General features: G+C 38.8%; 1 protein-coding gene across 6 annotated transcripts in view; it reads right to left on the bottom strand.

Annotated features, from left to right (window-relative positions):
* EPS15L1 (epidermal growth factor receptor pathway substrate 15 like 1) overlaps window positions 1–24059 on the bottom strand; it is a 117120-nt gene that overhangs the window by 60803 nt on the left and 32258 nt on the right. For 5 of the 6 annotated variants that reach the window (XM_027845370.1, XM_027845368.1, XM_027845372.1 and 2 more), the window contains 7 exons: window positions 23167–23324; window positions 20291–20447; window positions 19855–19940; window positions 15284–15356; window positions 8379–8540; window positions 5903–6100; window positions 945–1115 (listed from right to left, as the gene is read on the bottom strand). In XM_027845370.1, coding sequence (XP_027701171.1) covers window positions 945–1115; window positions 5903–6100; window positions 8379–8540; window positions 15284–15356; window positions 19855–19940; window positions 20291–20447; window positions 23167–23324 — 1005 coding nt within the window. The remainder of the gene's footprint in view (window positions 1–944; window positions 1116–5902; window positions 6101–8378; window positions 8541–15283; window positions 15357–19854; window positions 19941–20290; window positions 20448–23166; window positions 23325–24059) is intronic. The other variant, XM_027845369.1, reaches the window with a different exon arrangement.

Here is a 24059-nt window from a genome sequence, read left to right as displayed (position 1 = left end):
AATGGACAGGAGTTAGAGCCCCAAAAGAATGTCAGTAGTAACATTTAAGTAAAAGGATGTGGCATAAAAAGTACAAGGATGGTAGAGCCGAGAGCCACCAAAACTTTCAGACCAATTGCTTTCATCCTGTTCACCTCAACAGCACAAAAGTAACTGGATTAAACAAAATTCTGTTTCCTCCCAGGAACAACATCTGGAAGCTTTGCAATAAATGGGCAAAGTTGTTATCTAGGGATGCTATTTGGATATAAATATGCATCCTTGGAACCTAATAGTAAACACAAGGAACTAAATGCCTACATAGCTAACATTGTGGTATTTGCTCTGCAGTCATGAGGTTTAAAATAAAGTGCCAAGTTCTTAAACATTACAAACATTTCAGGTGAGTGGAATAATAATACCCACCCCATCCCCAGGCATGTTCTTTCAGATGAGTGGACAGGGGAAGAATATTATCACTTCACTCACAGAACATTTTTTAGGAGGGTCTCTCTTTATATGACTAAAGTCTGATTGCCATATTCCTTAAACCTTATCTTAAACTTTTGTTTTAAAGATGCTACTCCTGAAGAAAGTATCTATCACAGAAAACATGGCAGCAATAGGCTCAGCAGAGGAAATATTTGTATCCATCTTTGGTTGAGTTAAACAGACACATTACTGAAGGACCCCAGACATTCGGTGAGCGTCACTGTACAAATACTTTCACTGCAAGTGAGGTTCCTTCAAAACAGTTCTTACATATCATTCTCACCCACAACTACAGAGTAAATACTAAAGTCAAATATAGTGATGAAAACTAGGTTACAAGAGCTGTGGAAGTTAAGACCACAACCAAAAACCTTCACTTTACAAAATCAAAATGAGACATGACGTACAAATTGATAAACTTGTTTGCTGTTAACATTGGAAAATGTAAATCTTAATTATTACTTTTATTCAACCTTTACCATAGCTCCAAAACCGCCTTTTTCTTTCTGTGAGGCTCCTTCACTGAGGTCAGCTAAGTTCGTCATGCTGTCACCAGGAATCCCATTCAATGCTTCATTATACTGTTCAATACTTGTGCTGGCTTCCTGGTGACACTCTTGCAGTTGAGAAAGCTTACTTCTTGCCTATGTAAGAGAAAAATGGCCACTATTATACAAGCCCCAGCAAAGTCGGCCAAGCGAAAGAGAGGCTGCTGCTTTTCTTACTCAGATCCAACTCCCAACAATATGGAGAGGTAAAGACAAGAGGCACAGAATCTTAGCTAGCACTAGGCAGGACCTCAAAAGTTATTCAGTTGAACCCCAACCTGAAGTATGAATCCCTTCTACAATACCCCTGACAAATAGTCAATGAGTCCCTGCTTGAAGAGACACACTACCAGAGGAGACTGTCCAATCCATTTTCAGACTGTCCAATCCATTTCTGGCTATTAGTTTTTCTTCAGAGGACAATAAGATACAGAGCTGGAATGGACCTTCAAGAGTATCTATTCCAACTCCCCATTTTGTAGATGATAACACTGACGTCCTAAAAGATTAAGAGATTTAACCAAGTCACATTGTAGCCAAGTCACATTAGGATTCAGGCCTCTGACTCAAAATCCAGCATTCTTTTCATGAAACCATTCTGCTATCAAGACTACTGAAATACTCCTCCCTATCGCTCCCCACTGGCACTCATTCTCCTCTACGGCCCCAAGCCAAGCTAAGTAGGCTCCCTCTTCTATGGAGCAACGTTGCATGCCCCATTCTTCCTCCTCTTTCCACTATGCTAAAAATCCCTAGATCCTTCAAATGATCTCTGAAAATAGTAGGAAACTGGATATACTCTAGAATGACTAATTATTCACAAATAAATCAACTTTCACCTCATAAAACACATCTGTCTGAATGACATTATCTAATTCATGTTGGCAAAATATATATTCTGGGGTGAATCTTATTCTCATTGGATTTGGCTTAAGGAGGGAACACTACACACACTCAATTGGGTATGGAAATCTATCTTACCCTACAGGAAAATAGGAGGGAAGGGGATAAGAGAGCAGAGGGATGATAGAAGGGAGGGCAGATTAGGGGAGGGGGTAATTCAAAGCAAACACTTTAAAGGAGGGACAGGGTCAAAAGAGAGAATAGAATAAACAGGGGGAGTAATAGGATGAAGAGAAATATAGTTAGTTTTTCACAACATGACTAGTATGGAAGTGTTTTGTATGACTACAAATGTATAACCTGTATCAAGTTGCTTGCCTTTTCAATCAGGGTGGTTGGGGAGGGAGAAAATTTGGAACCCCAAGTTCTCTTTTTTTTGCTAGGCAATGGGGGTTAAGTGACTTGCCCAAGGTCACACAGCTAATTAACTGTCAAGTGTCTGAAGTCGAATTTGAACTCAGGTCCTCCTGATTCCAAGGCCGAAGCTCTATCCACTGAGCCACCTAGATGCCCCAGAAACTCAAAGTTTTAAAAACAAATATTAAAAATTGTTTTTACATGCAACTGGAAAATAAGATATACAAGCATAGGGTATAGAAATCTATCCTGTCCTATAGGAAAATACAAAGGGAAGGGGATAAGAGAAGGGGAGGGGGAAATAGAAGGGAGGGCAGATTAGGAGAAGGGATATTCAGAATGCACACCTTCTTGGGGTGGAAGGAGGAATGAGATGGGGAGAAAATTTGGAACTCAAAATCTCGTGGAAGTGAATGTTGAAAACTAAAAATAAATAAATTAAAAACAAATATATAATTACATATATGTATAACTATATAAACTCCCTATAGAGATTTAATTCATAGAAAAGCTAGGTACAGAAATATATATAATTTTAAAAACTTGTGACTAAAAGGAAATACTTCCAGAATCTATGATTTCCTCTGTCTGGGTATTCATTCAACTGACATAGATCACAACTTCTCTATTCCTTAGTAGGCAGTTGCATGAGTAGCTATGGCCAAAAGTAAAAATCACCTGGTGGCCAGCCCTCTGGTGATAAGCCTACTGTGCTTGGTGTGGCTGGTTCTTGGATAAAAGACACACAAATCCTCACTAGGTCTGTTCTCAAAGTTTTTCCAGCTTGGTAGAACCAGTCAGGGCTTTGACTCCACTGGAACAGCATTCAAGAACCCAGAGTCACCTCCATGCCATGATGATAAAGCACAAAAGAAGAAACCACGTATTGTCACTTAGAATCACTTGGGGAAAATGGAATAGGGATTATCTGAGTTCAACGGTACCCTGAAAAATTAATTTGAATATAAATGAAAATTGAACCAAGTAATCATCTTACTATTGTTGAGACTGCATCTTTTATTTGGAATAAAAAGACCAGTAATGCTTTTACAAGTCTTTTTATAGGGAACAAAAAGTTAACAGGCTTCTTCCATATGAAGAAGAAGCCTTACTGAAGGAAGAATTGTTGGGTTCTTCCCATCTAGTCCAATTTACCTATGAAAAATCCTTAAAACATAGACTATCAGGACTGAAAGGAACCCTAAACCAGGACATGCAGTCCCACCTCTACCTGATTCAAAAACCATCCCCTCTACAATGTATCTGACAAGAGGTTAAGCCTTTTCCTAAATACAGTAATATGAAACTCCCTCTTCCAAATGTCAGACAATTCTAACTGTTAGAAAGTTCTTCCTGACACTGAGCAAAAATATGTCTCCTTGTAACTCCTACTATTAAGCCTAGCACAGTCCTCTGGAAAAAAAAGACATTGTGACAGGCTAAAGATATAAAGAGGGTCAAAAAGGCTTAAATAAATTTAAGCATCATACATCACCAAGTGCTAGGTGTGTCCTTGACTAGTGAGGGGAACTATCATCCTATGCTCTTTCAAAAAGTTTACAATATAGTTAGAAGCAGAAAATGAGACCAGAATGAACCAAAAGCAGCACATCTTTCTTATGCTGTATCTCCTTCTGTGAATAGCTAAGAGTAGCTCTCCTCAATTTGAAAGTTCTAAGATGATTTAGTCCTTAAACACTCCCTCAAGGTGATATGCATTTTCTCCTGTTTTAAAGGTGAGGAAATGGGAGTAGACTTTTTCTACCAATATTTGGAGAGAAGAATTAGGACTAAGGGGTTGAAATTTTAGGGAGGGAAATAAAACATAAAGGCCAATGTAAGTACGCACTTCTTAATGATTGGAGATGGCTGAAAACTGAATAGGCTGCCTAACTAAGTACTGAGCTCCCCAACACAGATATTGAGGAAGATGTTTAGAAGACTATATGGCAGGGATACTGTAGAAGGAATTTCATGATATCAGGATAAGACTGGACTAGGTAACTTTTCAGATCTCTTCACCAATCAATAAATATTTATCACCTACAATATGCCAGGCATTCGGAATACAAAGAAAAATGAAACAGTCTCAGCCCTCAAGGAGCTTACAGTCTACATAACACACACAAAGAAAATAAATACAAATACATGAAGTGGAAGTAGGAGCACTAAGACTTGAGGAGATCAAAAAAAGCCTAATGTAGAAGGTGACACTTGAGTTAAACTTTGGTAGTTTTTTCCCAGTTAAAAATCTATTTTACTTCCTTCTCACATCTTACCATTGGGGGAAAAAAAGCAAAGACAAAACAAAACCCTTATGACACAAAGAAATAGTCAAAGCAAAACAAATTCCACATTGGCCACATTAAAAAAATACGTCTCAATCTACACAACATGTCATTCTATCACCTCTTAATCAAAAAGCAGGCAGAATGTTTCATGATCGGGCCTCTGGAACCGTGGTTGGTCACTACATTGATCAGAGTTCCTTTCGAAGTTGTTTGTCTTTACAATTATTATATAAATTGTTCTCCTGGTTCTGTTGAGCAAAACCCTGAAGGAAGCTAGGTATCCTAAGAGATGGAAGTGAAGAAGTACATTCCAGACTCCCAATGGGGGATGGGGGGAGACAAGGGGCAGCGGGAACGGGGACAGGCTGGGGACTACAGAGGTAGGCCCCACCTGTGCAAATGCAGAGTCAGGAGACAGAATGTCATGTGAGGGAACAGTAAGTAAACCAGCGTGGCGAGAATATAGTACACATGTGGGAAAAAAGAAGAAATAAGTCTGAAACATACGTTGCAACCAGATTGTGAAGTGCTCTAAATGTCAAACAAAGGAGTCAATGCTCTCTCCTATCCTAGAAGAAGCCACTGAAGCTTCTTGAATAAGGGAATAACATGGCCAGAAAGAGAAGAAAAAAAAAAACAAAAAACACTTTTCCCTATGTCTACTTGTATGATGGGCTTTTCCCCTCCTTTCTGGAAGGAGAAGGGAAAAAACAAATGCTTGCCAGTTGCAAAAAAAAAAAAAAAAAAATTTCTTTGAAAAGAAAAGAAAAGAAAAGAAAGAAACAAAAATCACTTTGGCAGCTAAGTGGAAAATGGCCTAGAGGGGGATAGAACTATGGGAAGGAAATCAATTAAGAGGCTATTGCAATAGTCCAGGTGAATGGGAGCAGATGAAATCACCAAGTGAGAGAACAGAAAGAGAAAGAGAAGGGGGCTCAAGAAAGAGCCAAAAATGTCAGTTATTACTAATGCCCAGGGCCACACAGGTAATAAGAGTGATAGCTGACATTTATGTAATCATTTAAAGTCTATAAAGTGTTTCATATACATTACCTCATTTAACCTCACCACCTTGTGAGGTGGGCACTACAAGTATCTTTATTTCCACATTACAAATAAGGGAACTGAGGCTCCAAGAGGTTAAAAGAATGGTTAAGTAAGGAGCATAGCTCAAATTCAACTCTAATCTTTTGACTCTAAATCCAGGGCCATTTCAACCACATGTCAATGCCAGAAATTCAAAATTAGATGTCAACGATAACTATTTCTTTCTGGCATAAAAGACCCCCTTGCAATTATATAAAAAGTGAGGTATAATTTTTGTGAATGTACCTGATTAATTTCTTCTTGTGTTGATTTCAAAGATTTAATTATTGTTTCCAGCTGAACTTTTCCTGCTTGGATGCTCTGTTCTAGCTGGGTTTCTTCTTGTTGCAATCGGTTCAATTCAGTTTTGGCCCTATTCAGGTCATCCTCTTGCGACTTTAAATCCGATTCCTGAGACTGAATCTGAGTTTTCAATGATGAAATCTGAAATAAATTTCAATACAGTTCTAAGATCTGAATAAAATTATATTATTTAAACAAGACTTGGGGCAGCTAGATGGCACAGTGGATAGAGTACCAACCCTAGAGTCAAGAGGACCTGAGTTCAAATCCAACCTCAGACACATAACATTCACTAGCTGTGAGACTCTGGGCAAGTCACTTAACCCCAACTGACTCATTAAAAAAACAAAAACAAAAAAAAAACAAAAAACAAGACTTGACACCTAGAATTAAAATTATGCCAATTTTGAGCAATAAAATAAACACACAATTATAATTCTGCTTTTAAAATGAATTTTTACATAAAATGTGTTCATCACAGTTTGTTATTGTCCCATTCTGTCTCCTGTTCATTCATGTCCATATCTGTGTATATATTTTTCTCTTCATCTAGTTGTATTCACTGTGTATGCTGCTCTTCTGTTTTTGCTTTCTTTTTTAGTGCATTTTTTTTTTAAAGGCTAGGTCTCCTTATTTCACTCAGGTCAAAAGGACAGAGCTGCTCATAGGCTCCATCCCACTACTGATCAGCATAGACCCTTGACCTGTTCTGTTGCTGACCTGGGTTGATTCCCTTAGGAAATACAATAGCTCCCTACTCTTGAAGGCTCACCTGATGCTGAACTTAGCGTGAGTGGCTAATCAATTTAGCTCTACTGCAGCTCAGAACTCCTGAGCTCAAGAGGTCCACCAGCCTCAGATTCCATATAATAGGGACTACTTTTGGCATGTACCACCATGCCCAGTGTTTTGTTTTCTTCTAGATATCAGGCTTTCCAAATTACTTTATATTCCTCAAATTTTTAATGCCACTGTAATATGAATACCCCTGAAATAATAATAAATCTACCATTTACATTTACATGATATTTAGAAAGACTTAGAAGGCACTCTACATACATTTTTTCATATATACACCTACACACATTGCAGGCATTTCATTTAATCCAAATTCTACCCCTGGTCAGGTAGATACTACTGACAGTATCATTCCCATTTTACAAATCAAGAAGCAAAAGCTCAAAGAAAGTAACTGACTTGTCCCTATTCATATAGCTGGTAAGTAGCAAACAGGATCTGAACAATAAAAGTAGAGATTCTTAACTTTTTTTTTGTATTATGGACCCCTTTGGGAGTGTGGTAAAAACTATGGATCCCTTTTCAGGATAATGCTTTTAAATGCATGAAACGAAATACACAAGATTACAAAGGAAATCAATTAGAGTGAAACAGTTAACTGTGTGTGTGTGTGTGTGTGTGTATTTTTTTAAGTCCAGCGACCCCAAGTTAAGAACTCTTGACTTAAACGATATATTGCCAACAATGGGATGGAATTACAGGTAGTGATTCAAAGGGTATGATTATTTTTGCGGTATGTCCCTAATTTCTTACCTAAATTTTCTCTCTCTAGTGGCCAGTAGAGAGTTCTGCATGTAGCAGGAACTTAATAAATGTTTATCAAACTGAACTGAATGTCAAGGTTGAAGCTGGAATAGCAGGCTACACTATAATCTAGAACAGACAACAAAATATTACCATTTAAAGAAAGTTTTGCGAGAGGGAAAAAGTTCAAAAAAATTTTCTTTAATTTGCTATATCTGTATGAATACAAGCTACACTTTTCTCCCCAAATCTGGTTCATATAAAACCTGAATCTAGATTTTGTTCTTTTAGCAAGGAAATTATAATGAAAGCAATAAAGACTTGCATAATGATGATAAATGTGAACAAAATATCTTTTTTTGAATGAAAATAACTGTAAAAAACTTCTTGGCATTTATAAAGAACTTGTATACAGCAATAAAAGACATTTTCAAGGTCATATATGTCAGAAAAACGATGTAGGTTGATCATGTTACAAGAATGAGAGACAAAAGATCAAGACTGCAAGTCCTGTACTGGTATCCCTAAGATTAAAAAAAAAAAAAAAACAAAGGAAGTTCTCCAGTATTCTGGATGGATTTTCTATGAAGGATTTTTGGAAAGATATGGAAAAGAATACCACAGGATAAGATGATGCTGACTGGCTGTGATCTATACTGGTGGAGGTTATACCTACCCCAACAGGATGAAAGAAGTATCTGAAGGTTCAAGTATTTTCACATCAATTACTTTTGGTGTGTAACTTTTTCCTTCTCAAAGAGATCTTATTTTACAGGTGTAGTCTATATAACTAAGGATAGGATGGCTTAACTAGTCCAATACAATGTTAAACCTGTAATAGGGAGACATAAAATTTCAAAGATAAACCAACACTCACCATCTGTGTTTCTTCCTGGCATTTTTGCCTTACATCATTTAGCATATCTTTAAGTTTAGCTTTCTGCTGGTCCATTTCATCAAGGCGATCTTGAGCATCTTGTTTCTGGGCTTCTAATTCTTGTAAATTACTCGTCTCTCTGTCTAAATCATTCTGCAACTCCTAAGGAAAACATCATAAATTGATCTGTTAGAGAGTGAGCAAGTTTGAAATGGCTTCTTTGTTCACCTACACACGAATATCTTGCTAATTGGCTCCATGACCTGGGCACAACTTCCTGCATGAAAACTAGGGGAGGAAGTTTGGTAGCGAAAGCAAAAGCAGAAATCCTATAACAAAGGATCTAACAGAAGCAGAATTGGGTGGGGCTGGCCTCCAAAAATTAGCTTAATAACCTTAAGAAAAACAATAGATTGGGTAGTATATTTGTGAAATTTATAAATTCTTTAAATAGTCAACTGAATGATCTACATGGGGTGGAGAACCTTTGGCCTCGAGGACACACGTGGCCCTCTAGGTCTTCAAGTGCAGCCCTTTGAATCCAAACTTCACAGAACAAATCCCCTTAATAAAAGGATTTGTTCTGTAAAACAGTCAAAAGGCCATACCCAAGGACCTAGAAGGCCACATGTGACCTCAAGGCCGCAGGTTCCCCACCCCTGATCTACATGTATGTTACCCATTTGGTCCAATATCCATAGGGTTGCTTTTTTAAAATTTTGGTTTATCCCTGAGCCATGGGTGAGGAAAATACAAAATCGAGAAAATCATTCCCCCTCCCTCGACCTACTTCCAAAGCTCTGAAGATTTAAAAACAAAGAGCAGTTGAAAGACTACACTCAGTAGTTAATCACCTAGGAAGTATCTGAAGAAAGAGTTTCTTCCCCATATCTCTCTTTTCCATTTTTACTTTACAAAATTTAAAGCTATACAAATGTCAGGTATTATAATGTTGATGACGTTGTCTTTCATTCTCCTCTCCCTTAGACATTCAACAACCATTTATTAAGCACTTACTACATGCTAAGCACCAAGGATAGGAAAAAGGCACAAAGAACCTCTGCTCATAGTATAACAGAAGAGAGACCATACAAACAATCAGGTGCACACAAAATAGAGAGAGAGTAGACAGAAGTTAAACTCAGAGGAAGGCACTAGCATTAAGAGAACTTGGGAGACAGAGCCAAGACAGCAGAGTAGCAGGAGACAGGTACAGTGAGCTCCTCCACAAAAGCTCCTCCAAACAGATCTTAAAAATACACAAGATCAAGTCCTGATCAAGAAATTCAGAAAAAATCCCAATAGGTCACTGGTTCATGACTTACTGGTTCAGCCAAGATTGGCATAGGGAGATGAGAGAGATCTGCTGACACAAGGGAAAGGGTCAGGCCTAGAGCATGCTGCACTCAGAGTACTCCAGCACTCCGGGAGAGACTGTGCCCTAGGACAAGAGTAGGTCCCAGAACCATACCAGAGGATGGCTACAAAGACAGGTGCCAACTGGTAGCTTTGTCATCCACTCCTCAGTTCCAGGTCACAGATCCAGGGTGGAATGAGGAGCACGTGCCCTTGCCCTGAGAAAGGAGGAAGTTATGAAGCAAGCCACAAGGGTGTGTGTAGCACTCTAGCAGCAGAGAAGGGTCTCAGTTTCAGCATCTAGCCAAGTCTGCAGAGGAATAACTATGGCTGGAATTCTAGAGTAAAGAGGAGTCTACAATTTTGTCATTCTGAATTGGCAGAGCTTGCCACCTGGATGATGGGAGGTTAGCCCAGAAGCAATCTCCTGTTGCTCAGACCCAGACCAGGGACTTCCAAAGCCCAACCAAGGGGCAGCAATCAGAATCTGCTCTGGGTCAAACCATTTTGGAAGCACTGAAAAGCTGCCTGTCCCTGAGATCCTGAAATAATATAATACTCAATACCCCCAAGAAAGGAGTAACAAGATCAGCCCAGACCTCCACTCCAGAAATTCACAGGGCCTGGCTCTAACATAAAGTATAAAATCAAAAAGTAAGCTGGAAGAATGAACAAATAAAAAAACACTGGCCCACACCCTCCCTCCATGAGCTATTGTGGTGGCAGGGACACTCAAGAGACAAACACAGAAGAAGAGAATGACTCTAAAACATCTACAAGCAAAGCCTCAGAGATAAATACAGCTTGGGCACATATTCAACTAGAATTTCTGGAAGCCATAAAGCAAGGATTTTGTTGTGGTTTTTTTTTCCAAAATCTTTTTGAAAAGAGTTAAAAATGTTTTTTGTCAATGAAATGAAATCACTAGACGAAAAAAATTGGAAAAGAGGTACAAGTCACAAACCCCCTAAATCAGAAAGTACCAAATAAAAGCCAATGACTCCATGAAACAATAAGAAATATTAAAAACAAAGTCAGAAGCCTTAAAAAAATAGAAGAAAATGTAAAATATTCTCATAGCGCAAAAAAAAAAAACTTATCTGGAAAACAGATTCAAGGAGAAAAAAATTAAGAATCATTGGACTTTCTGAACATCATAATAAAAAAAAAAAAGTCTAGACATTTTATTTCAAGAAATCTTAAATAAACAGAATCCACCAGTCAACTCCTGAAAGAGAACTCAAAATGAAAACTCCCAGGAATGTCATAAGCAAAATCCAGAGCTTCCAGATCACTGAAAAAGTATTGCATGAAGCCAGCTTGCACTCAGTTTGAAAGAAGTCAAATACCAAGGAGCCATAGTCAAAATCAGACACAATTTAATAGCCCCCATTATAAAGGAGGGCAGTTAGGTGGCTCAATGGATAGAGTGGCTGGACCTAGAGTCAGGAAGGCCTGAGTTCAAATCCAACTTCAGACACTTACTAGCTGTGTGACCCTGGGCAAGTAACTTAATCTCTGTTTGCCTTAATCTACTGGAGAAGGAAATGGCAAACCACTCCAGTATCTTTGCCAAGAAAACCTTATGAACAGTATGGTGCACAGGGTCACAAAGAGTCAGAAACAAATGAACAATAATTAAATATAAAGGAGTGGAGAGCTTGACAAATGATGAGATGGCTTGGGCAAATGGCTAATGGGATGTGAAGTCTACATAAAGTACTGTAAGAAATTTGAGCATGTGAGATCACTCTCAGCTAGATTGATTGGGAAAGGCTGTTTGAAGAGATAACACCTGAACTGGACCTTTAAGTAAGATATGGATTTAAAGATGTGGAGAGAATATATGCTACACATGCAGGACAACCTTATTTGAGAAGAGAAAGCAGGACATAAGTAGGGAACAGCTTCCAGTTTGCTAAAACATAGACTATGTAAGGACTAGGGTGAAGTTCTATGTATAGATAAAAGAAGGTAAAGAAGGTAGATTTAAGCCAGATTGTGGAGGACCTAAGTGTCAAACAATTTATTAAGTGCCTGCCAAGTGACAGGCCCTGTGCTAAGTATATAAAAACAAAAGTGAAACAGTCTCTACCCACCAAGAGCTTAGAGTTATGGAGAGAATGCAATATATTTGTAGATAAGTAAATATAAGATCCATACAAAATAAATACAAAATTATTTCAATGATTATGATGCAGATATTGTGCTGCACACTAGGGAAAAGTGGTGTCTAAGGACTGGGATACTCAGGACAGGCCTCTTTCAGAAGGTAGCACATGAGGCAAGCCTGTAGGAGGTCAAGAGATTTGCATTTCATTCTGTGGGCAACAGGGAATCTTTTTGACAAAGAGTGACCTGGTCAGACTTGTACATTAGGAAAATGGTCTCCAGGCTCTTCATTACCCTGAAAATTTATTCAAGATGCATTAAGAAGAGGGTGAAAAGTAAAGGAAGTAGAAGCACCTATTATAGATAGACCAAATCCCTCAAGCAGCCCATCCATACCCCAGAAAGGCAGCATGGCAGAGTGAATAGAGAACTAGCCCAAGGCAATAGAAGTTCCATCTCTGGATACAAGCTCCACCTCTGACACATAATGGCTTTCTGCTCTAGGCCTGTGATGTCAAAGGCAAATAGAAATGGATCTGTAAATTGTGCATCCCTTTGATCCATTTCTAGGGCTGTATCCCAAAGAGATCATAAAACAGGGAAAAGGACCCACATGTACAAAAATATTTATAGCAGCATCTTTTGTGGTGGGAAAGAACTGGAAATTGAGGGGATGACCATCAAATGGGGAATGAACAAGTTGTGGAATATGAATGTAATGGAATACTATTGTTCTATAAGAAATGATGAGCAGGCAGATTCAGAAAAACCTGGAAAGACTTGTATAGACTGATGCTGAGTGAAGCGAGCAGAACCATAACACTGCACAAAGTTAACAGCAACACTGTGCAATGACCAACTATGACTGACTTAGCTCTTCTCAGCAATACAATGATCCAAGACAATTCCAAAAGACTCATAACAGAAAATACTATCCACATCCAGAGAAAGAACTATGAAGTCTGAATGTAGATCGAAGCATATTATTTTCACTTTTTTTGTTTTTTGTTTTTCATGGCTTTTTCCTTTTGTTCTTTCTTCTACAACATGACTAATTTGGAAATATGCTTAACATGACTGCACATGTATAATCTATATTAGATTGCTTGCCATTTTGGGGGGAGGGGAAAAATTTAGAACTCAAAATCTTATAAAAAGTGAATGTTGAAAACTATCTTTAAACATAAATGGAAAAAAATAAAATACTATTTACTAAAACAAAAATGGATCTATTTGCTACTTGATGACTTAGAAAACCACAAATTAACATTATCAATGTTGCACTGTATTTTTATTTATTTTATAAACATTTCCCAATTACATTTTAATGTGGTTTGGTCTGAATTTTTGCAGGTGTCAAATCAGTGAGTTTCACATCTCTACTCTAGACCAGGTAAATGGAGTTTCTTCACTTAAGCAATTATTATACCAATGAAATCACAGGTCCAGTCCTGATCCCCATCCCATGGGTTCAGAGAGTAAAATTCTCTCATTTTACAGATGCCATATTGCAGCTATATAAACTCTGAGGATACAGAAAGAGGCAAAAGATGGTCCCTGTCTTCAAGGAGCTCAGAATCTAGTGGTGGAGACAACAAATATATACAAAGCAAGCTGTATGTGGGATATGTTGTTTGTTCTTCATTTTCAAAGTAGACCAATGACATCACAGGGTGATGTCTTGACTCAAGTGTGAATTGGATTTAAGTGAGGCAGAGTTGCACAAAGCTGAAAGCCTCACTCTCTTTCTTTGTATGTGGCTAAAGTGGGGTGGAGAAGTAGCTCATGGGAAATGAGTGGGCTAAGGAACTGAGTGGTTAGTGTTTGAAGAAGAATCAGTATATGTGCTGACATCTTGAAATATAAGTGCAGGAGTTGGAGAGAAGAGAAAAATTTTGAGTCAAGTACTGGACTTCATTGAGGAAAGATGGGGAGTGACCTGGGAGTATGTAGATAACAATTACCAGGATTTTGATTGGGTGGTAGATATGAATAGCACAAAACTCAAAGGAGAAGAGGTTACTGAGTAATACAGGTAGGAGAATAACCTTGAAGTGGCAATGAGGAACAAGGAGTATTTCAACCCAGTATACCACACTAACTCCCAATCAATCAATAAATAAGTATAAGTACCTACTACGTGCCAGGCCCTCTGCTAGGTAGTGAGTACACAAAGACTTAAAGTAAAACAGTCCCTGCTCTAAAGGACCTTTCATCCTAATGGTAGAAGACAGAAGACATATACATAATTTTATGTAGAAAACAGTCAGTCAGCTAATAATTATTTATTAAGAGCCTATTATGCGCCAGGCACTGTGGTAAGTGCTGGAGACACAAAGAGGAGCAAGATAGCACCTGCCCTCACACAGCTCAGATGCCACAATCTTGTGGGAGAAGGCACTACCAGCTGGGGCCCACCCAGGAAAAGGCTCGTGCAAAACATGTCTTCCTTTTAGACTTAAGGAAAAAAATGAGAAGGTAAATGGAGACAGAGATCTTAAGCAGAAAATGGGATAAATGGAGAATGGGATATCACACCAAAAGCCTTGATGTTTTCTGTGGTGATGAGGTCATTTGATTATGTAGGAAAGGCAGCACCAGGGGATGTGAGGAAGGATAAAAGAAAATAAGCCAAGCAGCTGAGGCAAGATGAACAGAAGAACCATGAAAAAGGCTAGTCCTGCTACTTGCAACCTACAGGACCCTGGACAAGTCACTTAACCTCCCTTGGCTCACATCACTTTCTTTATCTGCTACATGTAGGGTAAGACTAGAGAGTCTCTAAAATCTCTTGTAGCTCAAAGCCTAGGATCCTATTAACGGGCCCTTTGATAATCATCTTTGTAGTACACCAGCTATGCTCAAACACAGGGCTTTCTCCAGCAGTGGCAGTAGAGAAAGTGGGTGTGGGGGTGAGGTACAGATAGGAATTAGTTGAGCAGGCTCATCAGAAGGTGAGAAAGGCCAAGGAGTCCAGCAACGCTGGAAACTAAAGTTCTGAATAACCACTGTGGGGTTCTAGTGGTGGACAAAGAATCCAGGGCAGTTGGAATGAGGCTCAAAGTCAGAATGAAACTGTTAGAAATGAGTGCTAGTAGAGGTAGAAGATGCATTCTGTGGGTATGGAAGAAGGGCACGAACAGCTAAGGATTATGCTAGCAAGAAGGGAGACAACTAAACTTGTGACTCTGGAGGCAAAGCAGGGTGTGGTGGTCAAGGAGTGACCATATCAGGACAAAGTCTAGTTCTGCTTGCTGCCTATACAAATACGTGTGTGAGAGTGTGAGTGCGTGAGTGCATGTGTGTGTGTGTGTGTGTGTGTGTGTGTGAAGCAGCTTCATTAATGGGTTTTGCTCCTAATTCACCCAAATTATTAGTTTTATTGGATAAACAAAAAACTTCTCTGGACGTTTAGCAGAGGCACATGACGCTCTTACCTGCACTTCACTAGTTTTCTGTCTGATGGCTTCTTCCTTTTCTCGAATGTCTTGTTCCAAGGAATACTTCTCTCTGAGTGAAAAACATACATACAGAATCAGTAAGATAATAAATATTTATAGAGATATTGAGACTCTTCCCTCGTCCTCTTGGTTTACCCATATCCTACCTATCCTACAAAATCCAACTCAAATTCTACCTCTTCCATGAAGTCTTCCTTGACAACCCTGACCCACACTGACAGCAGTGGCCCACTACTGCTTTCACTAATTTCTTTATTATTGTTCATACTGAAAAATTCACTTGTAAAATAGCCCTGGGTGAACCAAATCAGAGAGATCTTACACAGCACAGTAAAAAGAGAACAGGGTTTGGGTTCAGGAAGAACTGAATCAAAATCCTGCCTCAGATGCTTATTAGCTGTGTGACCCTGGGCAAATTATTTAACTTCTCTGTGTCCCAGTTTCTCATCTTATGGGGATTGTAATAGCACCTACCTCACAGGACTGCTATGAGGATCAAATTAATATGTAAAGCACTTTGCAACCTTAAATTGCCATAAAAATGCTTATTATCATCATCATCACCATCACCTTCATCATAAAAAATAATATGAGCCCCAGAGAGATGAAGTTGAGGGGAAGGTAGTGGGTTCAAAAGAAGACTGCAAGCTGAAGGAAGAGAAGAAATTGTCACTATTATTTATAGAGTTGTGGAATGATGAAGAATACCAGAGATTAAATTTAGAGAAGAGAAATTCAAACTGGAAAAGAGGAAGGGAAAAGACTGGAGGAGAGAGACTCAAGAAGGATTAAAGCAAATAGACCTAAAAAAGAAAGAAAAAAGGAAAAATTAATCTTATACAAAGGGAAACTGGACATCGAGGAGATGAAGATAGCAAGACAAAGTAAGTAAGAAAAGCTGGTAAAACAAGATTAGAGAAGGGAAAAGAAACTGGGTGTAGTTAACAGATGCTCAAAAAGTGAAGAGAAAGACAAATGTAGGACTGAAGATACCCATAAGCCAGGAAGCAATAAAAACAAAGACTAAAGATGTCAAAAGATGTCACATTCAATAAATGTGCACAGCAGGAAGAATTCTGCAGTGAACTGCAATGAGTACATGGTGTCTATTTTTGCCGTAGCAAAATGGATGCTATGTTCAAAGTGCAGCCTGACCTCCACCTAGAAGAAAAGGCAAAGGGGACGGAGGAATGCTTCTCTCCTCTCGAAGGTAGCATGGAAGATGAAGTGAGAAAGAAAGAAAGAAAGAAAGAAAGAAAGAGAGAGGGCTTACATTTGAAAATAAAGAAAAAAGATCTAAAAAGGCAGAAAATCCTAATCTGTGCTAGGAGACGGGAGAGCGGAAAAATGTTAACACAGATGAGAAAGAAAAGAAGGAAGAACTTTGAACAGTTGGAGCTAAGAAAAAAAAGGTAAAGTTTTTCCTGAAAAGGAAGAAGCCAGATATTATACAGAAGATGTAGCTACTTATCATTCAAGAAATGATGACTTGGCTCCATAGGGGCTGGCAGGTGAGAGATCCCCTTTAAAGGTAACTGAGAAAAAGAAGAGGATCAAAGGAGGAAGACGATTTCTGCTCAGGTTGGATGGGATAATTGACAATGGAGAGCACACAGAGAAGATGCCCAATTCTTTGCATTTACTTATAAGGAGAATAATTAGACTGGAAAGTACAGAACAAAATAGCAGTTAATACCAAAGACATTAAAGGAAATAGTAAAAGAGGACCTAGCTGTCATTGATGATCTCAAGTCACTTAGACAAATGAATGACACACCTGAATACGGAAAGAACTGAAAAATGTGTTACTAAGTCCGTCAACAAATCTGAAAGATCATGGAGAATGTAAGATTGGAGAAAGGCAAATAGTCCCAATTTCTCAAAAAATGGAAGAGAAGAATAGTCTAACTTCTCTGGTTTGCAGACTAAGTCTAACTTCAATTTTTGGCAAAATTCTAAAATGTATTATTAAAGAAATGGTTAGTGAACATCTGGACGAGGATCATAAGGAGACAGAGTGGTTTTATCAAAAATAGGTCATCCCAGACTAATTTTATTTTCCTTTTTGATAAGATAACTAAATTGGTAAATCAAGCAAGTACTAAAAATAGTTTTCATATAATTTCATATAATTGAGCAGAACACTTAATGCCATTGTTATTGTTATTATTATCTCCTGAAATTATTTTATAAAAGAGAGCTTGAAAACTAATGACCATACAATGAGGAAGATTGAGAATTGTCTGAATGTGACAGATACAAAAGAGTTATTGGCATGAAGCAGTGGAAAGAGTGCCAGATCTGGAGCCAGGCTCTAGGCTTCCTCAGCTCTGCCACATACCACCTGTGTGACTTTGAGGAATTCACTTCAATTCTCTGGGTCTTAGGGTCATTATCTGTAAAATAACAAGAAAAGACCACATGACATCCCAAGATGTCCTTTCCACCTCTACATCTACCATCTCTCTACTGGTCCGTCTTGGGCACATGCCTAAGGTCCTGGACTGTTTAACAATTTTATCACTGATTCAGATAAAGGGCACTGATGGTAGATGTACCAAATGTGGAGATGACCCAAAGCTAGGAGAGATAGCTAACATACTTGATGACAGAGTCAGAATCCAAAAAAAACACTGGGCCAATTCAAACAAGACAAAATTTAACAGGAATAAATGCAAAATCTTATACTTGAGTTCAAAAGTTCAATTTCCAAAGTGCAAGATTAGGGAGTTACAGATAGACAACAGTTTGTCTAAGAAAATTTTTACAAAACTACGTATGAAAATAGAAATCTGGTATCTAATCTATACTACGTCCAAATAAGTCACTCAACAAGTATTTATAAAGGGCCTACTACATGCCCACACTAATCCATATTTAAAGATACAGAAGATGGCAAGCTTAGTATAAGTCAACAGTGTGATATGGCAGCCAAAAGTACTAATGTGTGAGGTGATGGTCCTACTAAGCTCTGCCCTAGTTAGACCACATCTGGACCACTGTGTTCAGTTCTAAGAATTACATTTTAGGAAGGACATTGATAAGCTGGCGATTGTACAGCCTCAAGTTAACGGCATTTAACAGAAATGGAGATGTTTTGCTTAGAGAAAAGAACGCGTAAAAGTTGTATTTGAAGGGTCATCATGTAGAAGTAAAATTACTTGTTCTGCTTAGCCCTAGAAGGTAAAGAGAAGAAGGAACAACGGCAAAAATGTGGAAAGAAAAGCTTCCTAACATTGGAGCCATTCCAAATTGAAGAATGGACTACTTCAGGAAGAATGGGTTCCCCTTCACTTGAGGACTTTAAACAGAGGCTGGACGACCATTTGTCAGGTATGTTGTAGGAGTGTATCATTTTGAGGGCAGCAAGAAGGTGCAGTGGATAGAGCACCAGCCCTGGAGTCAGGAGGACCTGAATTCAAATAAACCTGTGAAACATCTTGATTCTATAAAGAGGCTTCATCCACAATCATACTGCTAGTATAAACTCATGAGCAAATATAACATGTCTCAGACAGAAACTGAACTGAAGTGAGGGCTATCAAATGTTCTCAAATAAAAGATGTCATTTTAAAAATCCATTAAATGAGTCAATTGAACTAAACAGAATTCATGTTTATTTTTTCCCAGCATCCTTCCAGTCACACAGGCTTATGACACCAGGGTCATCCTCAACTCCTCACTATCCCTCCCCCAACATGTGCAAACAGTAACTAATGTTATTGTTCCTTTCTCCACCATCACTCACATATGTCCCCTTCTCTCCACTAATACAATCACCAGCCAAGCTTAGGTCCTCATCGCCTCTCTACCAGACTATTGCCATAGCCTCATCAATGGTCTCCTTGCCTCAAGGGTCCCCCTACTCCAATCTGGCCTCCACAGACCTACCAGAGTGACTTTCCTCAAGTGCAGATATAACCACAACACCTCCCTACTCAAACTCCAGTGGCTCCCTATTACCAGTAAGATAAAGCATAAACTCTTCTGTCGGGCATTTAAAGCTCTTCATAACCTCTCCCCAACCTACCTTTCTTACTCATTATTCTAGAATCCAGTCATAGAGGCCTGCTGGCTATTCTGCACACACAATGCTCTAGCTCCCATCTTGATGCCTTTGCATTAGCTGTCCCCCATGTCTTTAACACATTCTCTCTTCCCCTTTGCCTCTTTATATCCTAGTGTCAAGACTCAGCTCAAGCACCACCTTCTACATGAAACTTTTTCTGATTCTCTCCTACCCCAGCTCCTACTGCCTTTCTATATGCCTACATGTGTATATTTGCTTCTGCTGATAGAATGTAAGCTCCTTGAAATCAGGGGCTTTCACTTTTGTCTTTGAATGTCTATTGGCACATAGTACTAGGTCGTAGGTCATACACAGCTATAAATACTTGTTGAGTGACTCGCTGCGACATAATAGAAACACCAATTTTCCATTTTTACATATAGTTTTTCCTTGTTATTTCCAAGGAATTACCATATACTTTGTATAACTTTTAGAGACATTTTAGCGGAGAAAATGCCAAAAGCAATTTATGAGATACCTTTGCAGCTGAGCAATCTCCTGACTGATGTCATCAAGTTCTTTTACTCCTGTGAATTCCCCTGATCCAAGAGTACTTGAACTATCCTAGAAGAAAATCCAAACATGCAATAATAAGGTAATCATTTCTTAATGTCAATGACTGTTATGATCAACTGATACCTGGGAGCACACATTTAAGCAGAGTGAAGCAAGACAAAGGTAGTAGTGGAAGATAAGCACAGAGAAGGCACCTCCTATGACCGAACTTAGTCCCAGCTCACTTCTACAGCGCTCCGGAGCGGGGGCAGCAGGGGTAGTGGGGGCAGTGGGGGTAGGGAGACCCACAGAAAATATCTCAGGCAGATTTACAGCCCCCACCCCCACCCCCACGGTGGCTTATTGTCAAAGTCACCACTGTATGAGCTGAGGTGCTCTTTGGCCTCTGTGACACTCACCTGAAGAGGAGTGTTTCTTTCTGAGGGAGGGATCATGTCAGGGGACAAAGCCTGAGGAGGATCGATTCCTTTATGAACCTTTTGCTGAATGAAATACATGGCTAACGCAAACTGCTCCTTGCTCAGCTTTCCCGTCTGCCTTGTATCGGCCAGGGCCCTGTCACAAGCATGGAAATCCCGATTACTTATTAAATAGATTAATCTATCAGGACTAATAAGTACGAAACATAAATCCAGTCCCCCAATGTTTTTAAACCAACCCAGCTCCCCCACAAAAGTTACCCTGACAGCAAAAAGAATGAAATGAGCTGTTTTCTTCTTTCTCCCACCTCAATTTCTACTTGTCTTCCCTGAGAGGCTATATCTAAGGTTCTATTAACTGAAGATGCCTAATTATGTCACTCCTATGGGAAAGAGACCCAAAAGTCCACAATTACCACATTGTGAACCTGATGTCGGAAAACCCCAGGTTAACTAGGAGAGTCTTTGTTTAAGCAGGAAGAGTGCTGCGTACATGAAGGGGGTATTCATTTCAATAGCTCCGGTGGCTGGTCCCATGTGTGCCTATAAATTACAGGCTACATGAAGGAAGCAGCATCCTGTATGTTCTGTGTTCTGTCTTGCCTATCATGTATCCAGCACAGTGCCAAGATGTCTGCCAGCACTCAACAAATATTCACTTACTGAGCTTTTAAAAAGTAATTTCCATCCCTAACTGCTACTCTACACCTCCCTGACTAACCACAGAATTTCATTCATGCAGCAAGGTACTAATAAATTTTATTGATTTATACAGCACATCTAAAGGTACCCATGCAATTACCTTCACTGCAATCCCTCTGAAGACTTGAAGGGAGCTTTCCTTTTTTAATTACAAAATAAGCTATGCCACCTAGCTTCCTTTAAGTCTGACCCATATGACTATGGAGAGAAGTTTTCTTCCCCTCTGACTCCATCATCTTTTATGCCAAACAGAACCACATGAATAAGTCATTATCAACAAGCTGAGTCATGGACCTTTGTGAAGTGGTAACTCCTACACTGCTGGAGAGAGTACCTGAAGTGGTTACTATATGTAAATTCAGTGTTTTATAAAGCCATGGAGGTGTCTGAAAGTATCCCACAAACCACGGCTAGTGAATTAGCAATACTAATTAGCACTTATCTACTAGTGAGGCTAGACACGCCTGGCCTCTGCCTCTGAAGCCTCAGACTTCTCTGGGTCTCAGTTCCCTCGTCTGTAACATTAAGAGGTTCTCTGGATTCTTGGATAGTAATTGAGGCAGCACAATAAGAGCAGAAAGGGCACTGTATTGAGAGTTAAAAATCCTGGGACAAAATCAGTTGTGCCACTTACTAGCCCTGTAACTGTGAAAAAGTCACTTAAAACTCCCTGAGGCAGTTTCCTTATCTGCAAAATCAGATTATTACTATCTGCACACACCAGAGTGTTTGGCAGGAAAAGGCTTTCTTTGTAAACCATAAAATACTACAAAAATGTGAACTATTACGATTAACCATTTCCATACTGGAAAAGATAAGTTATCTATTCTCTTTTTAAGATTCTCTAATGAAAGAATTTCTATACCTCAGCAACCTATATGGGTAATTAGGCGCTGAAAATCTCTTTACATCAGGAACTGCAGAAAAGCAGAGGCCTACACTGCAGCATTGCAATGTGTACAGAGTAGACCGGGCTGATTGCTCTCAGCCAGTGGGAGAACCAGGAGGAGGCTCAAAGGAGAGTGGCAAGTGTAACCTACGCCATAATGTAATTAGACAGTTAGTGGTGCAGTACCAATTGGCAAGGAGTAAAGGGTGGATGATTATCCATTCCTGTTAAGACTTACAAATTTTGAATGGAGCCTACTGGAAATGTTCTCATAGGACGATCAGTGTGATTGTTTAAAGCAAATGTTAAGTAAGCAATATTTAATATATCCTCAAGAATCATTTTTAGAAATCGATTCTTCATAGGGATTCACAGGGAATTCAACTGCTAGAATGTAAGCTCCTTGGAAGCAGGGATTATTTCATTTTTTAAATCTTTGTATCCTCAGCACCTGACATAGAGACTGAGACAAAGCAGGTACTTAATTGATGCCTCCTGATGAACTGATGTGCTTATTCTAATGAAACTGCCATGGTTCAAAATGACATATGGGATTCCACTTGAGGAACTATCTTCCGAGTCAGCAAACTTTTTTTATAGAACCCCATCTTTTGAGGTTAAATTGGGGGTCAAATTAGGGGAATGAAGCAGATAATTAAACTGAGACATCAATTACAAACAAAAAACAATAAAAAAGTATAAGACTATACAACTCATGCATAAGCAGATCTGAACCCAATTGCAAAGGGAATAAATCACTTTGAGGGAGGCAAACATTTATTTGACTGTACAAAGTTCTATTATATTTGCTTTAACAAATTATGTCATTAACTTATAATCACAGACCCATGATTTCCTCACTTGGATTCAAATTTACCCCACAATAGAACTACAATGTAAACCCAAATTTTTAGATTTATGGTAAAAAAAAAATTTTTTACAGTAAAATTACAGTCTTGAAAGTAAAGACATGCTCTCAGATATTTCATTAAATAAGTTTCTGCAAACTAATATGCAGAAAATTAAGAAGAGTTTGTCCCCTTGCACTCAAATTTCATACGGCAGCTCTAAAGAATGCTATTAAATTGTCCTTCAGTTTTATCTAAGGTTAAAAGGTCCAGCTCTTTCAAAATGTCCTCAGAGTAACTGGCTACTGGTTTTTTTTCCCCTTTTTTTTCCATTTGAACTCTCTCAGGAACTACATCCAACCCCAAAGCAAGCTTCAATCCAAAAAGAAATTTCTGAAGAGACTTTCAATTCTTACCATATGTGTGCTAAGAGACTCTGAGTAAGGCCCGAGTGAATAAATATTTCTTTCACTTCCTGGCCACTCACATACCCATCCATGTCCAAGTCAGTTTTCAAGAAAATTTCATCAAATCTCACTTTATCAGACATTGGTACCACCCAATTCACTGTTGGCTAAAAAAAAAAAAAAATTTAAGTTAGTCATCTTTAAGAGGACCACTGAATCCACATGTTCTATTAACAAGAGATAAGAAATGACACACTAGCTAAAATCAACAATCTATCCATTTCAGAATTTTGTCTCAGACAGTGGCACCAATGACAGGTTGCTATCCTCAATACTGATTTTACAAAGCTAGGGATGTTCCCTTCTGTTGAACCTATTATGGATTCATGAGACAACTTCCTTAGATATTTTAGTTTGCAGAGTTTCTTGGAGTAACTGATTCTAATTGATGACAATATGAGGTATAAAATAGTACCTTCCTTTTATCAGCCTTCAAAATATATGTCCCTGGGGGCAGCTAGGTGGAGCAGTGGATAGCGCACAGGCCCTAGAATCAGAAAGACCTGAGTTCAAGTGTGACCTAAGACACTTGACACTTACTAGCTGTGTGACCCTGGGCAAATCACTTAGCCCCATTGCCTAGCCAAAAAAATAAATAAATAAAATTATATTTTCCTCTTTTTATTTCAAGGCTTTTGTTTTATTCATATAGGATCTGATGATCAAATCTCTGTCTTTCCTCTAGTTATATCCTCAATGATTACTTATAACTTTTTAAGTAGAATGAACTCACAAGTCAGTAGCTTGGAATTCTCAGTGCCTCAACACCAACACCAACACCAACACCAACACCAACACCATCACCATCACCATCACCATCACCATCACCATCACCATCACCA

The sequence above is a fragment of the Vombatus ursinus genome, unplaced genomic scaffold (genome assembly GCF_900497805.2).
Source record: "Vombatus ursinus unplaced genomic scaffold, bare-nosed wombat genome assembly UNPS02014961.1, whole genome shotgun sequence".
Lineage (NCBI taxonomy): Eukaryota > Metazoa > Chordata > Mammalia > Diprotodontia > Vombatidae > Vombatus > Vombatus ursinus.
The sequence above is the reverse complement of the archived record's forward strand: the minus strand, read 5'-3'. Positions and strand labels throughout refer to the sequence as shown.